This window comes from Sinohyriopsis cumingii, chromosome 5, assembly GCF_028554795.1.
Source record: "Sinohyriopsis cumingii isolate HCF-2022 chromosome 5, ASM2855479v2, whole genome shotgun sequence".
Lineage (NCBI taxonomy): Eukaryota > Metazoa > Mollusca > Bivalvia > Unionida > Unionidae > Sinohyriopsis > Sinohyriopsis cumingii.
Window position 1 is genome coordinate 111,601,241 of NC_142965.1, and position 25,652 is coordinate 111,626,892.

A 25,652-nucleotide genomic window follows, 5' to 3' on the forward strand; every position below is an offset into this window, starting at 1 on the left:
ATTATTGTTTGTAGAGTTTAATAAAGCATTGAAAATCAGTTCACACTATTCAGATGAAAGGATAATTGTCAGAGAAAAACAAACACTATACAAATTCATATGTCACACAATGGAGAGAGTGTATTGCAGACCTGCCAACCCTTATGATTTTGCCATGTTTTATGGATAAGACCCTTAAAATATGGACTTAATGAATAAAAGCACTTTTACAGAAATATGATTGTTTGCGCTGACATCTGGATACTGCCTTGTCCATATTTGTTTTGGATCTGGGTTTCATATTAAATTCAGTGGAATTTGGCAATGAACCTGATTAAATTTACTGGTGTATCTTTGGTGCTTTACACTGCATGTCTTTTGTGATGCAAAACATCTGTATGATCAAGCTTTTGCTTATTTTTCTGTTTAAAATAGTGTCTAACAAGCGAGACATCAGGATGAAAGGGGACAGTAAATCTCTTAAAAGATTTTAATAGAGGAATAAAAGGGATATTCAGATTCTTGGGAAAACATCAGAAAGGGCAACAATTTATGTTTAGCGGAGTATGTTGCTTGGCAGAAGAGATGATTGCCATCGCCACTGACCTTTTGTGATATTTTTTTCAAGGATTATGTCAAGTTGAGAGATCTCAAGAAGCCATTGAGCTCCGTAGAGTTTGGATTGTAGTTTGTCAAACTGTACTGGAGGTAATTAAGGTGCTTGTAAACTTTACAGACTGAGTTGAACACAATGTTTACCACTGCTGCATTGCCCTCAATCTTGAATCATGCTTCTAGACTTAAAAGCATGTTTTGTAGCTTGACAATAGCAGTACATATTTTGTTACACATTAGTGAAAGCTGGTCCAACTTAAGGAGAAAAAAAAATGTACTGCCTAACTGAAGTCTTGTTAGGGTTGGGAGGTCTGTCATTGCATTGATTGCTTAAATGATAGAGTGCTCATTTAGAGTTAAGGATGTCCTGAGTTTAAGCTCTTGGATGGCCATGAATATTTTCCCTTGTGACAGCAGTGGGATTATGCACATAAAAACACATTATGCTCATCAGGAGTTGGACTTTCAGTCTTAGTGGGTGGACTGTATGATCACAAATAATGAAATCATGAGGACATGTCTTTGAAAAACAACAGGAATATGTTACAGAAACAGGTTGGGTGTATTGGCTTGGATAGCCTTAGAGTTACGGAGGTGCTGGATTTGACCCCTGGTCAGGCCTTGGATATTTTCCCCAGTGTAAGTTCCCATGATTATGAGAAATCCTGGAAAATGATGTTGTTTACTGGAAAAGTAATGGAAAATGGTCACAAATTGAAAGGTATCATTACTTGCTGGTCAGTCCGCATTGTTAAAGTGAGTGGATCAAATGGCTATATGGGTAGGAGGCTGCCATCTTTGCAAAAAAGCTGATTATGTAATTTTCTTTCCCATCGTGTTAAATTTCATCGTTACTTATGTGTACAGATATAACTTTCAGGCCTTTTCAGCATAAACATCACAGAATTTAGTCTTAGAAAACCAGATTTTGTCCTGGAGAAGTCGATGAAAAGTCATTCAGGAAAACAAATCAGATCTTGTTCAAACTCTGCATATGATGGTTGTCTTGAATAGTGGTGTTGTTATTAACTTATTAGACAGAATCGAGGATTAGTACCATATGATATTGTAACAGTAAAAAGTTTGTGACTTCAGCAATAAATTATTAAACTATTTATTTTTTGAAGTTTTATATGTAAACCATGTCAAGAGGTAATAGTTAGATCATTATTTCTCCAGAAAGATGGTGATCCATGTGAAGACCCATGGAGTGTGACAGCCAAGAAGATGTTGTTAGATTTCAGCCGCAAGATTTCATTACCTGACAGGTAAATAGGAAAGCTGTTTTTAGATCATATATTTTTCATCTAATTTAAAGGAAATATGTAATGGTTGTTTTTTATGGGTTTGACAAAACATTTCAGCACATGATAGGGTGTGTATGGTGGCCAGTACATTTGGTGGAGATAAAAAAACTTGTTGTTGTTGTTGGGTTTAACGCCATGTTTCAGCACATGATAGGCTATACATGTTGGCCAGTAATAATGGTGGAGAAAGAACCTGGGAAAACCCCGGAAAGAACCACCAACCCATGAGAAGCTACTTGCAAGCTTTCTCACATACCCACATTGGCCAAATCTGAGACTTGAACCCATGCAGATAGGGGTGAAAACTTTAGTAAATCCCAGAACAACTGAACTAGGGAAGCTACTGGCAAGCTTTCTCACATACTCACTTTGTCTGAGCTTTAATCTCAAACCCATGTGGACAGAGATAAGATGTCAGTGACCTGTAAAGGCATTCATTGACCCTTTGGCAAACCAGAACACTGGGAAAATGTGATTCTGTTTTGTAATAGTCTTCATTGGCATGTTGATTTAATTGTTTAAAAACAAGAAATTTAATATATAGTTGATATAGTGTTCCAAAGTAAAACAGGACATGTTTTATGCTTGTGTATATCAAGAAACAGAGTAAAAATTATCATTCTGTTGTGTAAATGGTTTGACATGTTTTAACATTTTGTAGTTTTTAGATTTAACATTGTTCATACAAACTTTAAAAAAGAAATATATTTTGGGAATTTTAAAAGGTTTACTTTAGCCTTGTGAAGTCCTTGAATTTATGGAGAAACTTGAATTTTTTCCCAAACTCATCTAATATCTTGGAAATTTTCCTCTTAAACATATATATTAACCAGGGAAGGCAGGTTTTTTTTATTAAAGAAATACAGCCTGGTTACCCAGATTTCTCAAAATAATCATATTAAGATTATACAAAATCTGAATTGTGTCTACAGTTGACTTCTCCAAATTAAAAATGCCTTCTCTAGTTCCCAAGCATATTTTACTAGAACAGCCATTTAAAAATACAGAACACAAATGGAATGAAATTTTTTCTTCTTCAATTAAGAATTTTCGTTATTTGTGAATTCACTTAAGAGATAATGAGATAAATACTATGAATGGGTTGATGATTTGACGTGAAGTCTTTAATAGATGGAGTATCATTCCTTAGCTGCCTGCTGATTACTTATGTGAGTTGTATACCTATATATTGAGTAAAGAAGCAAAAAAGATAAATTTCAGTTTACATGATGAAAAATGTTTCTTGTAAATATTTGGATGTCTTTGCAAATTCCTTGAATAACAGTTCTCTGCAGCTGTATGTAGCCTGTTAAAATTCAGATATTAAGACAGTTTTTATAACTTCTTGACAGCCCTCTGGATGAAATCATTGACAAGTTGGGTGGACCTCAGAATGTTTCTGAGATGACAGGCCGCAGGGGAAGAATTGTGCGCAATTCTCCTAATGACACGCCCCACTATGAGCATCGCACACCAGATTCCGATGCTTATGGCGCTATTGAAAGCTTGAATGTACAAGAGGTCAGTAATAAGAATAAGTTATTAGGGCTCTAGAGCAGGATGTGTGAACTTTAAGCAAGCACCTGTTTTGTTTCTCTGTCTGTCTCTCTGTTCAGTCACAATTCTTGCAACCACCAAATCTGTACAGCCCTTAAACATACTGGGATGCTCTTTGGTAGGTGAATTGCATGTTACATATATTAAGGTTTAGTCTTGGCAGGTCCAAGTCTGACAGAGTTATTGCCCTTTCTCTGTTAATTCTAAATCACCACTACAGCCGATTCTTGTGAAAGGAATAACTCTGGATACATTCTGCATTTTGGTGTGTACATCATATTATTGATCAAAGTCTACATCTTATGACAATACCTTTACATATCTGTTGTCAGGATGGACATCTGGTCACACTAATGTCCCATTTAGAAGCTTCATTTTAATTAGAAGACAAACTGCCTTTAAAATGAATATTGTTCTCAGTCAGTTTGCACATTTGCCAGACTGGTTTTCATTCATAAAAGAATTGGGCATTGCCAACTACAAAACTTTACCTTTTTAAAATCAAACTTCACAAATCAACCTAGAATAAAACAAATGTTCATTTTTTTCCCTAAGTATTGCCAGTTTGGCAACAAATATACCAACCATTTCTGAAAGTAGAAGAAACCTATAAATGAATCTTTTAAAAAAAATGTTGAACAGAATTTGACAGGACATATCCTAGCATGAAGGTCTCCGATGTTTGCATGAATGATGCCAGTTTGCCATCTTTATGGCTATCACTACTAAATTTATAGAAATACACATCTCAAAAACAGCTTTTCAGAATTTATCTATATTTTCACAAAGCAGTTTTGGAGAAACCATTAAATTTTATACTGATGCTGATTTGCCACACTATTAGGCTGCTGTTACTAAAATGTAAAAACCTTTAAATGGCTTCTTAACAAAGTTCACTTTAAAAAATGTGACCACATTTGGCAAAAATCATTATGACATGGTAGCCTTTGTTTTTTAAGATTTGAACAAATGACACCTATACAGTATTAGCTATGGCCAGTGTTATTAAATATAGGAAAACCTTTTAACATCTCAGAAATCTGAACAGAATTTGGCTGAATTTCACCAAATGCATCCTGGCAAGAAGGCATGTTTGTACAAATAATGCTGATCTGCCATCAAATTTGGCCACATTATTAAAATTATAAAACAAAACTTAAATTATTTCTTCTCAAGAGATGGTTAGAAAATAAACCAAATTTGCTAAACATACTGGCATAAAAAGCTGTACATTTTGCTGGAAGATAATGACACCTCATTTAATCATAACCTTTCTACTAATATTTTAAAAAAACTTTAAATGACCACAAAATTTGTCCACACAATGTTACAGAAATTTTAGTTGCATAAAACTGCCATTACTAAAGGATTACAAATAGCGTCCTAACTCTGATTTTTTTTTTAACATTGGTAAACTGCTGTGCTGAAGTTTTGAAGTCACGTTTCTTCCAAATCTCTTTGTATTCCATGCATGTGCAACTTCTCCAGGGCTTGTGCTGATGTTGCACATTTTTAAATCTAGCTGTATGATGTAAATGTTACTGGATAAAACCAAGGTTGTGCCTGCAGGCCACATCAATCCTGGGGGCCACATCAGTCTTAGGGGCCATAGCTTGAGCATACATGCTGTATTCAGTTGAAACATTTGCTAAATATTAATGTATTATGTTTGTACAGTGTAAGACTTGTATGTGTATTTAGTTTCCTGACTGAAATTTTAGGAGTCATTACATGCATGTAAGTTATCTTGGAAAATCTAACCTTATAATCTTTAGCCATTTTTTGCAGAGGAATTATTTTATGGAGGGACAGAAAGAAGTGGCCATTATTTCTGATGCTGCCAGTACAGGTACTTATTACTACAATAGAAAAACATGTTCGATAGGTTGCATGGACTTCAGTAAAAACATAATTTTATTTACAAAGTTTGTATGTTTCTGCTATTTATTGTGCTGCTGTTTGTTTTAAGTCTGCATGTTTGTACATCAGTACAATGAAATATCCATTTGTCCATCCCACATCCATAATAGTACAAAAACTATAAAGTTTGGAGCCAAGAATTTTGAGACTTTGTCTTGGTCGTAAGTAAAAGGACTGCTTATATTTTCAGTCCATTAAACACCTTTTCATGGTTTTTTAAATATTTTTTTATATATTTATTTATCAAATGTTTAGATTTTGACTTAAGTCTGAAACAGGGGTTCCCAATTTTCATACTGAAAATGTGCATTTACTGCTCTAGTGATTAGCTGTAGGGTGCTACAATAAGTAGTATAAAGTAGACAGTGATTAGCTAGCTGTAGGGTGCTACAATAAGTATTGGAATGTTGACAGTGATTAGCTAGCTGTAGGGTGCTACAATATGTAGTGGAAAGTTGACAGTGATTAGCTAGCTGTAGGGTGCTACAAAAAATAGTATAAAGTTGACAGTGACTAGCTAGCTGTAGGGTCCTACAATAAGTAGTGGAAAGTTGACAGTGATTAGCTAGCTGTAGGGTGCTACAAAAAATAGTATAAAGTTGACAGTGATTAGCTGTAGGGTGCTACAATAAGTAGTATAAAGTTGACAGTGATTAGCTGTAGGGTGCTACAATAAGTAGTATAAATTTGACAGTGATTAGCTGTAGGGTGCCACAATAAGTATTGGAAAGTTGACAGTGATTAGCTAGCTGTAGGGTGCTACAATATGTAGTATAAAGTTGACAGTGATTAGCTAGCTGTAGGGTGCTACAATAAGTAATGGAAAGTTGACAGTGACTAGCTAGCTGTAGGGTGCTACAATAAGTAGTATAAAGTTGACTGATTAGCTAGCTGTAGGGTGCTACAATAAGTAGTATAAAGTTGACAGTGATTAGCTAGCTGTAGGGCACTACAATAAGTAGTGGAAAGTTGACAGTGATTAGCTGTAGGGCACTACAATAAGTAGTGTAAAAAATTTAGTGTGCTGAAGCATATTGGTACTTTCAGTATCAAAGAAGGGAACTTGGGAGATGTATCATCTTTAGAGAACATGCGTTGCAAATGGGAAAAAATGAAATCTATTTTTTTATTTTCCATTCAGTTCCTATCACAAGGGTTGCCAACCTTTCTTGGCCCGTGTCTAATTTTATACAGGTATTTCCCTTTAGATAAGCAAACAAATTTCATCCTTGAAACAAAATTACCAGTACATTCATGTGATCAGTGAGAAATAAAGAATTCTTTTAAATTATTATCTTTCATGATTTCATTTTGTTCTGTTCATGGTTAGTAACATTATGCCATGTATAACAATGGTTGAAATTGGGATGATTCTACATTGTTCAGTATATACTTGTGCAAGACTTTTTTTTGGATCATATATGTTACATGTGGCTTTTCTCACATGATTCTCAGGGCCCCGAGTGGCCTAATGCGCTCTCTGTTGTGGATCATTGCCATCTCGCCTCTGTGTGTGTGGGTTCGAGTCTCGGATTCAGCCAGTGTGGGTATGTGAGAAAGCTTGCCAGTAGCTTCTCGTGGGTCGGTGGTTCTTTCCGCGGTTTTCCCATGTTCTTCCTCCACCATTAATACTGGCTGCCAGTCGTGTGCTGAAAAATGGCTTTAAACCCTACAACAACAACGACAACAAAATCTCACATGATTTTCATATACATCTATCTTGCATGTATTTTCAAATTTGAGAATCACATATATTCCTCATGCTAATTTCACATGTTAATGTTTTCATATGTGTCATGTATGATCCTCCTTGTGTCTCTCATGCGAAAAGCCATATATGTGCTTTGTATGTTTAAATTGTTTTACACAACTCCTGAGAGAAGAGGACATCTTTTCAGTTACATCAGTGTATGAGGCAAATCTTTTGATACAGTAGCTTAAAATAAGACTTTTTGGTTATGTTAAAAAGACTATATTCAAAGGAGTCCAAAGAGTAAGTACCAGAGAAAGGATTTTGTATATATTATCAAAATAATGAAGCTTACCAAAGGTAATTAGTCACCCTTCAACAGTGCATAAAAAATAAAATGTATAAATAGAGACAAAGATTACAATTAAATTAGAGTAAAAATGGGCAAACATATAGAATATATTTTCAGTAGGGAGATGAGGGTAACCCCCCAAATCCTAAGAATTCTGTGGGAATCGAGCACTCCTGGACAATGTGAAAAATATGGGATAAGTGGATTCTTGTAACCAATTTCATGTACTTAAAAAACAATCTTTAAATAATTTGTATTCATGAATGCACCTTGTAATACAGATAAGGGCGGCAAGGTAATTTTGTGTATATATCTATATATATATATATCTGATATAACTGTTTTTACATGCACTCAGAGTAATTATTATATATAAATTATATAGTTAAGTTTTCAAATGAAATATTTTGGGAAGTAAATAAAATAATTACCATTATTGTCTCATGAAATTCAAATCAGATTTTGGTGAAGCACTAATGTGAAAATCATGTACATTTTCACTTTAGTATAAATTTACAATTATTTCATGCTCTATTTGAAAGAATATTCATTTATATAAGAATTAAAATGAATCTTATGTGAAAATCATGTGAATACAATTTGATATGAAAATCCTCATGAGTTTCAGGTGAGAACAAAATTAAGTGAAACTCTTCTGTTTTTAATGTGAATGAAATGCGAATCATTATTAAATAATTGTATGTATGTATGCATACATGCATGCATGCACACACAGTCACACATGCATGCATATGTTGGCACTTAACAACACAATAATGGAGATAGGTATCTAATAAGAGTTCGATGTCGGAACTATTTTATTTTGTGTCGAATCAATCTCAGAGTTAATAGGACTATAATACAGTTTGATAAAAAGTGATGTCATATTGATTTCATCATAAACTGATCACATCATTTCAAGCTGTGCAGGAAGAATTAAGTTTTGCAAAAGCAAATTACCTTAAAAGGAGTTGCCAAGAGTTTGTGCTTATACATGTTAAAATATAATCTAATCAAGCTAGATGAAACATGATATAATTTTGACTAGTTACCCAATCAAGAAAGTTATTTTTGTGATACATTTGGGCCTTAAAATTTGTCATATATTATTTAGTAACTGCACTTACATAGAATATGCAGAGAAGAAGTTAGTAATGCTTAAATGTACAATATTTAATCTGAGTATTGCTTATGATCAACTGTAGGTATTTCCCTGCACTCTGACTTACGTGTGGCAAACCAGAAGCGTCGAGTTCATCTGACTGTGGAACTACCTTGGAGTGCAGATAAGGCAGTACAACAACTTGGAAGGTCTCACAGATCTAACCAATCCAGGTTGGTATACAGAACCACATAGTCCTTGCCTTGCACAGACCCAGATCTGAAATTGCATAATGCACTGGCTGGTTTGGGTCTATGCAGTTTGTTAGGAGTAATCAGTAGATCTTGATCTGCCATTACATTATGCAGCAGCAGATCGTTGTTTTGTTCTTTGCTTTTCTACTCAGCTTATAAGTGATTACAAGTTGTTTCAATTTTTTTCTGCTCATGTTACATTATTAAGTATTGTAATCAAGTTTTTTATTAAAGATTGAAAGTTCTATGAATCATGTTTTGATTTCCAGGTGAGATATTATTCCCAGAACCCTTGTTTATTTGTTTCAAATTTTGTGATACATATTTTTCTGTAGGAAATAAGTAACTACATCCATGTAATGACCAGTCTGACTTTTTTTAACCCTAATTTTACATGTCTTTCATTGCAGTGGTCCATTATACAAGCTCTTGACTACAAATCTAGGAGGGGAGAGACGATTTGCAGCCTCTGTTGCTAGGAGACTACAGTCCCTGGGTAAGCTAATTTGAAAGAGGATCCCCTAAAGAGCATACGGTGTTACTCATGTCCATATGTAATGTAATGTCACGTCATATCTATCAAAAACACTTTTATGCTTAATAGATTTTAAAGAATTTGATGGAATGCAATCAGATTTGTTTTGAGGCTTCACATTGAGAATATCAGTTCAAGATTTTATTTTCACTCTTTTTTGACAAAATTTTGGGCCCTGTTTCAGCCTTCACTTCAGATCATCTTAATGGTTTAGACAGCTTTGTCACATTTATGAGTATTCTCAACCAAATGAAGAGTAAGAGTAAGAGTCTTTTATTCTAATGATTGAGGCAGTGTTAAATCTAGAGTGCATTTTTGCACAATTTATGTATAGATTTGAATGCATGGTACTAACGCTTTGTCCTGTAGGCCTTTAGTAGCATAATTACTGTAATCTTGCATCCAGCTCTAGGCTCCACACTCAGTTTTATTCCTGTGTATTATGATAAACTTAGCGTAAAAAAACTGATATGTGCATGTTTCTCCTGTTTGGGAGAGTTGTAATCTGGTGAATAAAGTAGTTAGACCAAACCTTTATTTTGTGTCAGTCAGCAAAACATAGCATTGGGGTGCATCAATTTACGTACCGTTGATGATTTTTATACATGGGTGGATAAAACAATGTGACAATAAGGCCCTGGACCAACTGCATACCTGCCAAATACTATGATCTGGCCATACAGAAATTATCCTTAAAATATGGCCATGGCCATAAGCCATATAGAAATCATCCTTAAAATATGGCCATGGCCATAAGCCATACAAAATCATCCTTAAAATATGGCCATGGCCATAAGCCATACAAAAATCATCCTTAAAATATGGCCATGGCCATAAGCCATACAAAAATCATCCTTAAAATATGGCCATGGCCATAAGCCATACAAAAATCATCCTTAAAATATGGCCATGGCCATAAGCCACACAGAAATCATCTTTAAAATATGGCCATGGCCATAAGCCATACAAAAATCATCCTTAAAATATGGCCATGGCCATAAGCCATACAAAAATCATCCTTAAAATATGGCCATGGCCATAAGCCATACAAAAATCATCCTTAAAATATGGCCATGGCCATAAGCCACACAGAAATCATCTTTAAAATATGGCCATGGCTATAAGCCATACATAAATCATCCTTAAAATATGGACTTAGAGAATAAAAGCAAAAATGATTTAAATGTGATTGTTGCAGTAAAATCCAGACACTGGCATCTCATTTGGATCCATGTTTCATATTAGATTTTTTGGTTGAGTTGGTCAGGGAAACAGACTAATTTTATATCTAAAACTTTTTAAAAATGGCATCCAGCAAACAATATTTGTTCAGGATCAAAAGGGACAATAAGCGTTCTAAGAAGGTAAAAAATATTAAGATTCTTGGGATAAAAAGCAGGGAGGGCAACATGTATGTTGCATGGTGTGAAAGATGATTGATTGCCATCCCTCTCCTTTTTCAACTTTCCCATCTATGATGCACTTGCCATATGATGGGGGGGGGCCAAGTGGCCGAGTGGTCTAAAGCACTCTCCGTTACGGACCACTGCCATCTCACCTCTGTCTGCATGTGTTCGAGTCTCGGATTCAGCCAGTGTATGTTTGTGAGAATGCTTGCCAGTAACTTCTTGGGGGTTGGTTGTTTTTTTCCTGGGCTTTCCCGGGTTATTCCTCCACCATTAATACTGGCTGCCATGTATAGCCTATCATGTGCTGATAAATGGTGTTAAACCCTACAACAACAACAAAAACCATATGATTGGAAGAAGGCTTTAAGAATCAGTCACTAGTGTTTCATCCTTGCCCAGACAGCTACTTCCTGATGCCAGGCTGTTGTGGAGAAATACAAATTGTAAGCCATCAGTGATGCAGAGAATGTCATAAACGTGAAAGCCCTTAATTTTTAAGGTGTATCTAGGAAAGTTGCACGTTTTCAGAGACTGGTGCATTGTCAACATCAGATCATCATCTCACTGACTGACTTAGTCCCATAACTGGTTATTGTATTTTTCCTCAGGCTTTTTGACAAGAAAAAGTTTGACCTAATTATTGTCAAATGTTGTCACACCATGATTTCACGCACATTTGTATGTCATTCTAGAACAGTTACTGGTCATGCATACATGCCACCAATTACGCTTGTTTGCACCAAAAGCTTTTTCTGAGAGACTGCATATTGATTACCTGACCGTGATCATTGCAGAATTCTAGGCAGGTCATGATCATTCAGTTACACATATAGACTAGTTGAAGTGTGTGCTCAACTTAAACATTTTTCAGTATATTTTTTGTTTGTATTCTGGTTTTAATCCATATGGATTTTGCCCTTTGTGTCATGAATTTTTACCAGCTGCAGAAAGAGGTTAGTCATAAAAATGTATATATTATTCATGCATGCTTTAATTCTGGCATGTAATATATAGATTACTCTTTTTATGCCCAACTTATGCTTTTTTTCCACTTATGATAGCAATGCTTATGCTTGTACCTCTTGGGGGTGTTGGGGTGTTGGCATGTATGGTCATGTTAAGGATTTGTCAGACCTATTAACCAATCATTATTTCACTAGTTCAGATTCTCACATCTTGTTTCCTAAATGGAATCTTCCATGAATGCTGACATCACTCGCCAGCTCAGTCTGAACCTTTAGCTATAGTGTTCTCTTGCTGCTGGGAAATGAGGGATAAAGATGGGAAAAATGATTTTTTTTGCAAATATTGATGAAAGTCAGTTAAGATATGGGAATTGTCTGCCACCACTTGATGATAGAAACAATTTGGTATCTGAGTTGAAACTGAACTAATTGTGAGTTAAATTCATTGAGTTATGACCAAAATATTTGGATGCTTCCGAACGTTTCATTTGGGTGCTTGCCATAAGCATATGTATAGAGTCAATCCAAATACTGTCGATTGGATACATTTTTTAACTTGGTTAGTCAAGAGATACCATATCAGTATCATTTCCTGTGTAGAACTTATAAAGGTATAAAGACCAGTCTAGCATCACAACAAGAGAACATGTCTGTGGCATGTGATCTTGGAGAGTTTAAGAGATAAATTATACAGTTTATCATCACCAATTTTTCTTTTGTTTTCCAAAGTTATAAAAAAATTATTGTGGTTAAGCTTATTAAGGTAAAGGGAACATATTGTTAAACATTATTGTCAGTAGTAATCTAGGACACAACTTACCATTGTGATGAATGTTACTGCCAAGCATTGCTAAATATGCAGAAGTCTGCCAACTTATTGGTGGACCAAAGTGATATACTGTGCTAGCTGATAACCTAATTTTTGCGGATCAGTGAGGGGCATTATTCCATTAAGCATATTTCTTTATATTAAGTATGTGCAATCATTTCCAAGTCTGCCTGTAATGTTAGAAAATGGGCTGCCATTCCACTTATAAAGAGCAATAAGTCAGATTTTATGTAGACAGAAATGTTGAATCTCAGAGCTGGTGCTAAATTATTATGCTTTGTAATATGTAGCTTGATATGTTGGTGATGATTCTTAAATAGGTCTTTGGAGACATGGGACAAGTGTTGTCCATTGTATTATATATTAATAGGTAGATTTTGAGAAATGATACAATGTTACATGTAGACATTAGTGGATTTTACAGGATATGCAATCTTGTTTTTATACAGTATCTTATAATTTTGAAAGTCGTTTTGTCAAAATTATAATAAACCTTTCGTTACTATAAGGTTTTTTTTAAGTGATGGATTTTTAACCAAATCATCATAAGGACTTTAGGTTGTTTGAAACATATAGTTTTTGGTTTTATTGGTTCAGTTTAAATAAAACTTTTAAAACTGGTTAAAACTTTACAACGTTTAAACTTTTAAAACTTGTTAAGCTTTAAAATGGTTTTTTTCCTAATAAGATAATGATTTTATTACTTTGCATTTGTTTTTTTTTTTAAAACTGTGATATGAAATGTTTGCTCTGTATATCTTGCATATAGATTTCAAGTGGCATATGTACCAAATCATTCTATATCGGTTTGAATTTTCTGACACTAATAACATCTTTTCTGTAATTAAATGCTACGTCAGTAATAGGTATTCTTTTGTGACAGTGCTATCTCAATTTTCAGCAGATGATTCTGATTTAAGAACTAAAAGTTTGAAGGGAAAACAAAAATAATTTTGTTTCCATTCTGTTATTGTTTTCACATACCAGTATAATGCAGTTCACCAAAGTTAACATATTTATTCTGTAAATTGAAATGACTTAAAATTGCAAATGTATATAAATGTTCAATATTCACACTTGTTTCTAGTGTCAGGTAGATTTTTTGGTTTAAATCATGGTCACCTGTCTAATTTAAATATTATGGGAGCACCTTGTAATTGAAATATTTTTTATTTGAAACATGTACATTTTCTAAGCTAAAATATTTTATTCAATCCAGTAATGAACATATGTGAACCGTGAAAATATGAATTTCATCCTGGAAAAAACCTGGAAATTATTCTTTAAAAAGGCACCATGTAGCTAGGACCTCATTCAATCTGCCCTAATACACATTTTCTCATACAGCCAGCTGATTTCCTATTTTCCTCCCAAAAGTTTTTTTTTTCTTTTGCAGCATAAGTACCAGATTTCATCAAGTTGTACAAAATATTTGCCTTTATAATCACTAGTTAAGACACAAGTTGCATTTGTCATTTTCTTTACTACAGTGTGAAATATATCCAGTATGTATGTTGGAAATGAAACTTTTCTTCTTATCATATGCCAAACTTTCTCCTGAATCATCGCTTAAACTAGCTCTCTATTACACCAGCACCATAGGCCCCGTGTGGCCGAGTGGTCAAAAGCGCTCTCCGTTACGGATCACTGCCATCTCACCTCTGTCTGCGCTGGTTTGAGTCTCGGATTCAGCCAATGTGGGTATGTGAGAAAGCTTGCCAGTAGCTTCTCGTGGGTTGTTGGTTCTTTCGGGGGTTTTCCCGGGTTCTTCCTCCACCATTAATACTGGCCACCATGTATAGCCTATCGTGTGCTGAAAAATGGCGTTAAACCCCACAACAACAACAACACCAGCCCCAGCCCTCTTTTTGTAGATTCCCATCACTTTTTGTTGGATGATCATAGAAATATGTGACTTAGGAATGCTATAGGATTTCTTGCAATAAATATCATTTTTCATTTTGTACATTACTGTATCAAACCACAAAGGAAATTCTATTCAGCAATGAATCACAGCGGCTTTTATTAATGTTGCCAAGGTAGTAACAGGGAATAACTTCATGGAGATACAAGCAGCATCAAGTTTAAATTGTTCTGCAAAAAATAATTTCTATGTCAGAAAGATAATGCAGTTATTTGTTCTAGCTCTCAAATTGCTTGTTTTTCTTGCAAGCAGTATAACTTTTGCAGGCACAGATTGTCAAGCATTTATCTTATATGAAAATATTAAAATATATTTATCACATTTGAAAATATAGGAATGAAAAAAATGTCCAACTAATTTCACCAATAATTTTCTGTTATATATTGTTTTGTGATTAAACCTCGTGTTATGATAAATATTTGTGGGATTATTCCATTAAATAACTAAAAAGCAATTTTTTTTATTGCACTTTAGGGGCTTTGACCAAAGGAGATAGAAGAGCAGCCACAGGTGCAGATTTGACTGAGTTCAACTTTGACACACCTTATGGTCGAAATGCCTTACGGATGATGTATCACAGCATTTGTCATGTATGCATTACTGCTCTGTATTACATATCTCTTTTACTTAATATTTACATCTAACTAAACAATCTGGAAGGTTTTGCTGTAGACTTGTTTTTGATATTTGTTTTCACTAATACAGTAATTGACCTTTTTTGTTACTATTTTACGATGCATTTTATTCTTTTTAAGTGTACTAATATCTGGAGGACTGGTGAATATTGTCCATTATTGCCTTCTCCTTTTTAGAACTGTTCTCCAATAGGCATGTATTGTGGTCATTGTTCTTGCACTAATAGTGACAGCAACATTGCTACCAATCAGTACTAGAATAGCTCCATGGGAGAAGGCAATAATAGATTTAAAACTTTTACACGATGTAATGTGATCATGGATGATCATAGAAATATATGTGACTTAGGATTTCTAGCAATAAATTTCATTTTTCATTTTGTACATTACTGTATCTTGCTGAATAGGATTTCCTTTGTGGTTAGATACACTAATGTACAAAATGAAAAATTAGATGTCGGAAAGTGCACTCCAACTCAAATTTTATTTTTAAAAAATATAAAACTGTACTTGAAATAAAACTCTTTAAAATCCACTGCAGCAGCATTGCCGCAACACATCCCTTCTCCTGCACACATATAGTACATTGTTTTGCTGCATGAATATTTGTTTTAGCTTTCTCATGCCTTGAAAAATTATCGTTAGATGCAACAAATTACCTGAAGCATAAACTGCAAGGACTAAAGTCAGATCTTTTTTAGTCTGCACAGGTAATGCTAATTCTCACACTATTAACCCCCATTTTATTGTCAGTCCTTCCAGGAATGAGATCAAAGTACACTAAAATTTCATCCATGTTAACATCATTAAGAGGTTAATGTTAGGACTGGTTTGCCTAGTGTCAGGATAATGTGACTGGGTGGGACATCATGCTACGTGTCTGTGGTATGATGTCCCTGTTCTAGACATCACTATAAACTACCACACTACAGACATCATAGCGATATGACTGAATTTTTTTTAAAGCTACATTAAAAATCCAAATCACACAGACACACACATCCATGTTAATGATCATATTGTTGGCAAAATCATATTCATTTCTTCTGGCCTTCATGAATTCATCAGATGATATTTTCTCCAAATCTGGGTGATGCTTGGTCGTGGATGTCAACTCGTGAAGCACAATATTGTGACATTTTAAAAATTGTTCCAGTTTCAATTTATTTTCAGACCACTTTGGTGGCCTAGTGGTTCAAGCGTCCGCCTTGGATGCGGGAGGTTGTGGGTTTGATCCCTGGCCAAGTCATACCAAAGAGTTACAAAAATGGTACTAACAGCTGCCTCGCTTGGCGCTCAGCGTTAAGAGGTTAGTGTTAGGACTGGCTGGACTGGTGTCAGGATAATGTGACTGGGTGGGACATCATGCTACATGTCTGCAGCCGCCATAAAGCTGAGAGGCTTTGACTTTCCACCAGATTCACTATTCATAAGCAAATCTATGAAGCCGCTAAGAAGAATGTCACAAATAAAGTCCCAGCAGCGAAATCAGCCCACTACACTACTACGATCATGGAAAGTTCCAGCTGCAAAGAGCTCTACGAGATTACTAACAAGCTAATGTCAAGGAACAAATCTACACCACTTCAACTACCTTCTCTTCAGTCGACCTTCCGGCCATGTTTGCAAATTTCTTCCGTGACAAAATACAAACCATTAGAGATAAGCTTAACACCACAATTTCAGTTGACTCATCGTCACCATACAGTTGGGATACAGAATCTGAGCGGCAAACATTAGCATCATTTGAACCTGTCTCTATGGATTTTTTACGTACAGTCCTGATGAAAAGTGCACCAAAGTCATGTGAACTTAATCCAATTCCAACATCACTGCTGCTTGAGTGCTTAGATCCAGTATTGCCTTCACTAACTGATGTTATTAATACCTCTCTCTCATCCGGGGAATTCCCATCATTTTTCAAATCTGCCATGGTAAAGCCTCTGCTGAAGAAACCAACACTAGACCATAATTTAAATAACTACCGCCCAGTTTCTAATCTCCCATTCATATAAAAAATCTTAGAAAAGGTTGTTCTTTCCCAGCTTTTATCTCATATGAATTCAAAGTCTTTTTAGCAATGTACAATCTGCATATCGCCCTTGCCACAGTACTGAAACTGCTCTTCGAAAAGTAGTTAAGGACATAATTCGCTCTGCGTTGGATAGCGGAAAGATTACAGTCCTCACCCTCCTTGATTTGTTTGCAGCATTTGATACAATAGACCATGATATAATTCTTCACCGTCTCCTACTTGGTCAACAGGACACAAATTGTGTCTGCAAATGGAATACACTCCAGCCCAGTTGATCTATGTTGTGGTGTTCCACAGGGGTCTGTTCTTGGACCTGTTCTTTTCATTATGTACACTCATTCCCTCTCAAGTGTCATAGATCATCATCCAGTGTCTCACCAACTGTATGCTGATGACACCCAAATATACAAATCTAGCCACCCAACTGAAGTTGATGCTACCATCCATGGTGTAGAGAGGTGCATTTCTGATGTGAAATCATAGATGACATGTAACAAGCTGCTGATGAATGATGATAAAACTGAGGCCATTCTGATCACAACACAAAGACTTTCTCATTCACATCCTTTACCACAAACAATAAATATCAGCAACACCAACATTAAATTCACACAATCAGTACGAAACCTAGGTGTTACTCTGGACAGTACTCTCACATTGCACCAACATGTCATGAACATATGCAAGACTGCATATCTTGAGCTGAAACGCATCAGCTCCATTCACAAATATCTTTCAGTTGATGCCACTAAAACACTTGTGTGTTAATTAGTACTTTCAAGACTGAAGTTTGTAACTCAATTTGTCTGGTTCATCTCAATATCTGCTCCAGAAACTTAAGATATGGTCAAAACACAATTGCTCGGATCATACTTAGAGTATCACGATCAGAGCATACCTCCCCACTGCTCTGTACCCTACACTGGCTATCCATTCGATCCAGAATCAAACACAAAATTTGTTCTCTGTGCCACATTTCACTGTCGGACTCTAGTCAAACATACCTATCCGACCTCACCCATGTGTACACACCAGCAAGATACTTAGCTCCTCTTCTGACAATCGTATACCCATTATTCCCACTATGAAAACAAAGTCATATGGACAGCGTTCTTTTACATACCAGGGCCAAGCAACGTGGAATGAATTGCCCACTGAACTTAGACACAACACAGTGATCCCATTCAAGAGTGCTCGCAAAACTCACTTATTTCGACTGCAAGAACAAACTTAAAGACCTAATAATGTTTCCTACCTTAAATATTATCAGCATGTTTTTTTAATGTTTTCTAATTTCATGGTGTTTGTTTTGTAATCATATCATTATATGTTTATTATCTTATATGTGTCGTCTAATGTTGTAAAGTGCTTAGAGCTTCTAAAGATTAGGCGCTATACAAAGTCCTCATTATTATTATTATTATTATTATTATTATCACTATAAACTGTCACACTGCAGACATCATAGCGATATGACTGAAAAATTGTTAAAGCTATGTTTAAAAAACTCCAAATCAATTTATTTTCAAAATTCTTGTGAAAACCAGTGGAAAGGAACCAAAGTTAGCTTCCATATCTTGGCCATCTTTAAAAAAAGTTGGCTTCTGAGGTAGGCATGCTTTGTAATAAATTAGGTTCTATTTATATCCTTAAAAAACTGACTTCAGAGTATCCAAAGTCAGTTTCAGAGGTCAGCTTGCTTTGTAATAAAAATAACCTTTGTCTTTGATGTCCTATTGGTAAGTTCAAACAATCAGTTTACTGCTCACTGCCAGTTGTGTTTATTCACCACCCAGGCTCCTATTTGCTTGGCATCTTCTAGTTATAATTAATACAAACAGGCATTGATGCCTGCAGGTACATAGTATGCACAATAATAACTTACTTTAATGATACTTTTATAACCCATGCTAGCAAAATGTGAATGTATTTTCAAATAATGATTTTTATTTGTGAGATACTATCATACAGTTGAAAGATAATAATTCAATCTTGGTTATTTTGCACCTAACACCATGTTATTTGTGAATGGCAGTTGTCTTCAAGTAATTGGTTGATTATCTCCCTCTTGTTTTTGTGATTTGTTGGATTGTGTTTTTAGTCGGATAACATATTCAAACCTTTGATTACAACAACACTTGATTTGTTTCTCAGTGTTCATGTCAGTGTACAATGTGTTGTGTTATCAGTCAAAAGTGATACAAGCTACAGTATGGATGCGTACGATGCATATACGGAGTTTGTGAATATATTTTATTCTTTAATGCTCATGATGAAAACAAAAAGGAATAAATGATAACAATAAAAGGTTAGTTTCTTTCATTTTATTTTCAAATAAGTGTTTTGTTTATATTATTACAATGTGCAGCTGGGGATGTGTCTGCAAATGCAATACAAATTTATTTTGATTCTTAAGTGTTGGGACATAAGACCTATGTGAAAAAATATTCCACCATAAGTTGTGGGACAGAAAAAAATAATTATTTTGTCATGTCCCAATATATATAGTAAATATGGTCATTCCATAGAATGGACTGTAGTTGAGTCATGGATGCTTACACACAGTGACATTATAGATGCAGCAACAGTAATAAACCCAATGAAAATTCTTCAGTAATTATGTTGTTGTTGTTGTTGTTGTGGGGTTTAACGCCATTTTTCAGCACACGATAGGCCATGCATGGCGGTCAGTATTAATGGTGGAGGAAGAACCCAGGAAAACCCCGGGAAGAACCACCAACCCACGAGAAGCTACTGGCATGCTTTCTCACATATCCACATTTGCTGAATCCTTGACTAGAACCCACGCAGACAGAGGTGAGATGGCAGTGATCCATAATGGACAGTGCTTTAGACCACTCGGCCACTCAGTAATTACGTAGAAAAGAAACTACAAAGATGCTTTGTAATTGGTGTCTGAAAACTGGGCAGGAAAACATGTTTACTCAAGGAAATAGAATATTTGTATTGGATTGACATTTAGAATTACACTTCATTAAAAGGCTGTTAATGGGAATCAGTACCTTTATGGTGGAAATGTATTGATTTTTTTAGATACGGTCATCATTTCCAGTAAGATTTTCATATTAAACACTGAGCCCCCTGCCTCATATGGTTGATATGGCATTTTCTAGAGATAAGAGGATGTATAGCCCCAATTTTTTAAACCCAGAGTCGAAGGGAAATACTTAATGTCCATATCATTAGCTAATCAGATCTTCAGAATTCATTATGTACAATTTATTGTTGTCATTGGCCAAACTGTATGCTTGGAAAGTGTACTTTATTAGTTTGTGGATTAAATATGTTCTCCCCCCCCCCCATAACAGTGATGGATCATGTAGTGTTAATATTACTCATCCATCCATGTTTTTCTGTCCATCACACTTTGGTTAAGATTTGCATTGAAATCAGGTGCAGGATTTGTGGTATAAGATTCATTTTCCTTAACACATTTCTAGTTAGGGCTTTGCTTTGTGATCCATGTAGTAATCACTTTTATCTGTCACATCTTGGCATGGGATATTGTTTTAACTAACACAGCTTGCCAACCATACAATATATTCTAATACAATTTTGTATGTATGTTACCTCTTATACCAAAGGTTTTTTGTCATCTCCATTATTATATACCTATCTTATGTTGGGTGTATTATGTTGCAGTATTGTCTTTCTATTGATATTTGTATACCTGGCCCATCATTTTGTAACAGTTGGAGAAATTTTCAAGAGATTTTACGCAAATAAATGTCTTGACTTAATTATGTGCAGTAGCCATGCCAACTCCTACTCCCACCTCAAGGTCATGGTCATTACAATATCCTTGTTTGTAGTATATCTTTTGAACCCCTAAAGAAAATGTTATGAAACTAATTATATATCATGTATAGATGGTATTTCATGTACCATTGCCATGCCTCATTTCAAAGTGAAGGTCACAGCTATGGAGAATGCAGCTGTATTCGTGTCAAGAATTTAACTTTTGAACCTCTGAAGATAATTTAATTAAAATTAGTTGCATATCATGACTTATCAGTTTGTTACATTCCATAGCCATGCCCACTGCATCAAGGTAAATTGCAATGAAAAATAGAAATCAGTAAACTCTTTCCATGTAAGTTTGGAACCAGTAAAAATATTGTAATAAAACTCTAGCCTAATGTATAACTTGATAGTATCTTATCTTGTGTATTAAAAATCATACACCCTATCATCACGGTTATGGTCAGAGCAATGGAGAATGTAAATCGATGGCTTGCTTCTTTATTTATGCTGTTACTTTTAAATACCATGTATATATTGAAATCATAAGTCAAACACTAAATTTAATATCTTCAGTTTGGTATGAGCATTGTCTTGTACACCTCATGTGCATTTTATTTATTTTGTCTCATCATCTATGTTTTGGATAGAGTAACGGCCTCTGAATATTAACTTTGTGTCTACACATGACATGTTCCTTGTAACTAGCATAGTTCAGGAACAATTTGACCTGTGTCAGTCAGTTTGGTCTGAGCATCGTCTCCAAAGTTGATTTGCCTATTATGGGATTGGTGTTGTCTACTCCATTTTGGATAGAGTTATTCCCCTTGTCAATCAGATTCTTGTCATCAACTTGGAATGTAGTGTGCTATCAGCATAGTTCATACATCATTCAGCATATTTAGATGGAATTTGGTAAAAACATCGTCTCTAATACCTTGGTGTGTTTTTTAAAATGAATTTTGTATTGTCTGCACCATTTTGGATAACTGACCTCAGTTGAGTCTTGTGCTTAACCAATGTGGGTATGTAAGAGTGTAAGAGTGCCAGTAGCTTTCCATGGATTGGTGGTTCTTAAAGGGGATTTCGTGGGTTCTTCCTCCAATACTTATACTGGCAACTATGCATAGTTTATCTTGCTCTGAAAAAAGGTATTAAATCCAAAACAAAATTATATACAACGCAGTTATTACCATTGTCAATCAACTTAACATCTATGCATGGGATGTGATCAATATAGGCCAAAAACATTGATCATGTTCTGATTCAGTATGTCTTTTATGGGTTTTGTCTTGTTTGCTGTCATTTGGATAGAGTTGATTTAGAGTTTCATTTCAAGCTTTTAGTGTCATCATTTAGGGAAATGGTTCTTAACCTTTTTGTGCAGCAACCCAGATTAAGTTTATGTTGTTAGCCTCGTCAAGCATCAGATGCTAAGAAACCACTTTGGTAGGAAATTTCAAAATAAGGTTGATTTTGGTGACCCACTCAGAGCAGCATGGCCTCTCAGTTTGGGGTCACAAGGGTTAATAACCCCTTATTCAGAGGCCATGATAGCTTGAGAACCTTTCGTAGCTGCCAAGTGCCCTTTTTTTTCCGTATTTGTTCCGTATTTTGGACCTGAATATGGGTGTACGTTTTTGTGTGTTAAAAATCCATTTTTTCAATTAAAAAAATGAACATTAAAAATTCCCTTGCAATTTTCTGTTTCTGTTACATTCTTAGAGTAAATGTGCTGCATGTATAAAATACAATTAGTCCATTTGAAATAGAGGCTGCCATGCCAAATTTTAACCACCATATTGGATTGCGAAGAGCATGTGCTGCTATCATTGTATCTCTTCTTCATGATGTCAGAAAGGAAAGCAGAAGATTCAGAATTTTCTCCTACAAAGAAAAGAAAGCAGAACTGGAAGGACAAATATGCCATCATCTTTAAATTTGTGAAACCATCTCGTAAATGAGAAATCTTTGCATTTTGCAAATTGTGTAATTGTGGTTTCACTATATAGCATGGAAACATGACATAAAACAGCATGACAAAGCTCATAATCATCAGTTTGCTGTTTTATCATCAACAACACAGCCTGAACTGAAGTTCATACATGCCAGAGAGAACTTTGTTGTAATTCAATCGGAAGTTCTTATTACTAAATTAGAAAGGAAACTTCCTCTGTTATTTGCTAGGGATGCTGGCAATTTATTTCGCACACTTTTTCCAAACAGGAACATCGCCAAGGATTACTTGTGTGCTTGAAAGAAAACAGTGGCTATCATTAATGAGCTGGCAACAGACAAACATAACTACATTGTGAAAAGACTGAAAGGTGTGTAGTTGTAGACCTTCTAAGTTCTTATTTTAACTGTGAATTATGACAAGTTTATTTTTGATTGCCAGAAAGGTTGTATGTTTTTTTCTTCTTCCCCTTGTAAAGAATTTTTTTTCTCTACATTTCTTTCTGTGCTGTATTGTTTTGATACACTGTTCAACTGAAAACTTGCATTCACTCAACTTTCCTCCCTGAGGAGGTCAGCGATACTTTGTATTAAAATATTACCTTTTATTAAAATTAAAATGCACATTTACTGATGGAGGAAATGATTCAAACAGCCAGCTTTATCCTCCTGTAAGATTCTTTGATCATACAAAAGAAAATATTATGACTGAATTGCTTTCCGTATCAAGCTTGAATACAAGTACATCAGCTGGGGAAAATATCTTCAATATGATAAGCAATGAACTGTTGCAGTTGGGCATACCATGGGCAAATGTCATCGGATTTGTATCTGATAATGCATCAGTAATGATGGGTGACAAGAAAGGGGGCATTTTTTTATCAGAAGGAAGCAACCAGATATTATTGCCATCGGATGTCCATGCCATCATATCAACTTGGCTGCACTAAAGGCAGCTGATGCTTTACCCATAACAATGGATGAACTGCTGGTTGACATTTTCTATTATATGGACAAAAATTGCCAAGAAAGTGTATAGATTCAAGAAGTTACAAAGCTTGTATGAGGTCAGAGTGCATACATTTTTAAAACGTGTGTACCAGATGGCTCTCACTTGGCCCATGTATTAGCAGGTTACTGGAACAATGGGATACTCTCACAGCTTTCTTCAAAGCTGAGGCAAGTGTCCATCTCCAAGCAAAGCAGAAATCCAAGCCAATTACTTCTATCACCACCTCTGTGCTTTTAGTAAGAAAGAAACCCAAGACAACTCTTTCAGCACAAGATGAATTATTTTAGATATGTTTATTTAGTAGCCCAATGAAACTGTATAAGATACCTAAAGTTGCTTTAGTTGGTAGTTGAAATGAAACTATAAGATACCTAAAGTTGATGTAGATGGTTGTTGAAATGAAACTATATAACTAAAATTGTTGCAAATGGTGGATGAAATGAAACTATAAGATACCTAAGTTGCAGTAGATGGTGATTGAAATGAAACTATAAGATACCTAAAGTTGCTGTAGATGGTTGTTGAAATGAAACTATAAGATAACTAAAGTTGTGGTAGATGGTGGTTGAAATGAAACTATTAGATACCTAAAGTTGATGTAGAAGGTGGTTGAAATGAAACTATAAGATACCTAAAGTTGATGTAGATGGTAGTTGAAGTGAAACTATTAGATACCTCAAGTTGATGTAGATGGTGGTTGAAATGAAACTGTATAAGATATCTAAAGTTGCTGTAGATGGTGGTTGAAATGAAACTATAAGATACCTTAATTTGTGGTATATGGTGGTTGAAATGAAACTATTAGATACCTAAAGTTGCTGTAGATGGTGGTTGAAATGAAACTGTATAAGGTACCTAAAGTTGCTGTAGATGGTGGTTGAAATGAAACTATAAGATATCTAAAGTTGCTGTAGATGGTGGTTGAAATGAAACTATAAGATACCTAAAGTTGTGGTAGATGGTGGTTGAAATGAAACTATTAGATACCTAAAGTTGCTGTAGATGGTGGTTGAAATGAAACTGTATAAGATATCTAAAGTTGCTGTAGATGGTGGTTGAAATGAAATTATAAGATATCTGAAGTTGCTGTAGATGGTGGTTGAAATGAAATTATAAGATATCTGAAGTTGCTGTAGATGGTGGTTGAAATGAAACTGTATAAGATACCTAAAGTTGCTGTAGATGGTGGATGAAATGAAACTATAAGATACCTAAAGTTGCTGTAGATGGTGGCTGAAATGAAACTATAAGATATCTGAAGTTGCTGTAGATGGTGGTTGAAATGAAACTATAAGATATCTGAAGTTGCTGTAGATGGTGGTTGAAATGAAACTATATAAGATATCTAAAGTTGCTGTAGATGGTGGTTGAAATGAAATTATAAGATATCTGAAGTTGCTGTAGATGGTGGTTGAAATGAAATTATAAGATATCTGAAGTTGCTGTAGATGGTGGTTGAAATGAAACTGTATAAGATACCTAAAGTTGCTGTAGATGGTGGATGAAATGAAACTGTATAAGATACCTAAAGTTGCTGTAGATGGTGGATGAAATGAAACTGTATAAGATACCTAAAGTTGCTGTAGATGGTGGATGAAATGAAACTGTATAAGATACCTAAAGTTGCTGTAGATGGTGGTTGAAATGAAACTATATAAGATATCTGAAGTTGCTGTAGATGGTGGTTGAAATGAAATTATAAGATATCTGAAGTTGCTGTAGATGGTGGTTGAAATGAAACTGTATAAGATACCTAAAGTTGCTGTAGATGGTGGCTGAAATGAAACTATAAGATATCTGAAGTTGCTGTAGAT

The 25,652-nt window shown here is 35.0% G+C and overlaps 1 protein-coding gene across 1 annotated transcript in view; it reads left to right on the forward strand.

Moving 5' to 3' along the window:
* The window catches only part of LOC149800001 (protein strawberry notch homolog 1-like), a 146,082-nt gene that overhangs the window by 49,698 nt on the left and 70,732 nt on the right, over nucleotides 1-25,652 (forward strand). The window contains exons 18-23 of the mRNA XM_089959534.1: nucleotides 1,774-1,862; nucleotides 3,254-3,422; nucleotides 5,247-5,307; nucleotides 8,626-8,755; nucleotides 9,187-9,272; nucleotides 14,913-15,028. Coding sequence (XP_089815660.1) covers nucleotides 1,774-1,862; nucleotides 3,254-3,422; nucleotides 5,247-5,307; nucleotides 8,626-8,755; nucleotides 9,187-9,272; nucleotides 14,913-15,028 — 651 coding nt within the window. The remainder of the gene's footprint in view (nucleotides 1-1,773; nucleotides 1,863-3,253; nucleotides 3,423-5,246; nucleotides 5,308-8,625; nucleotides 8,756-9,186; nucleotides 9,273-14,912; nucleotides 15,029-25,652) is intronic.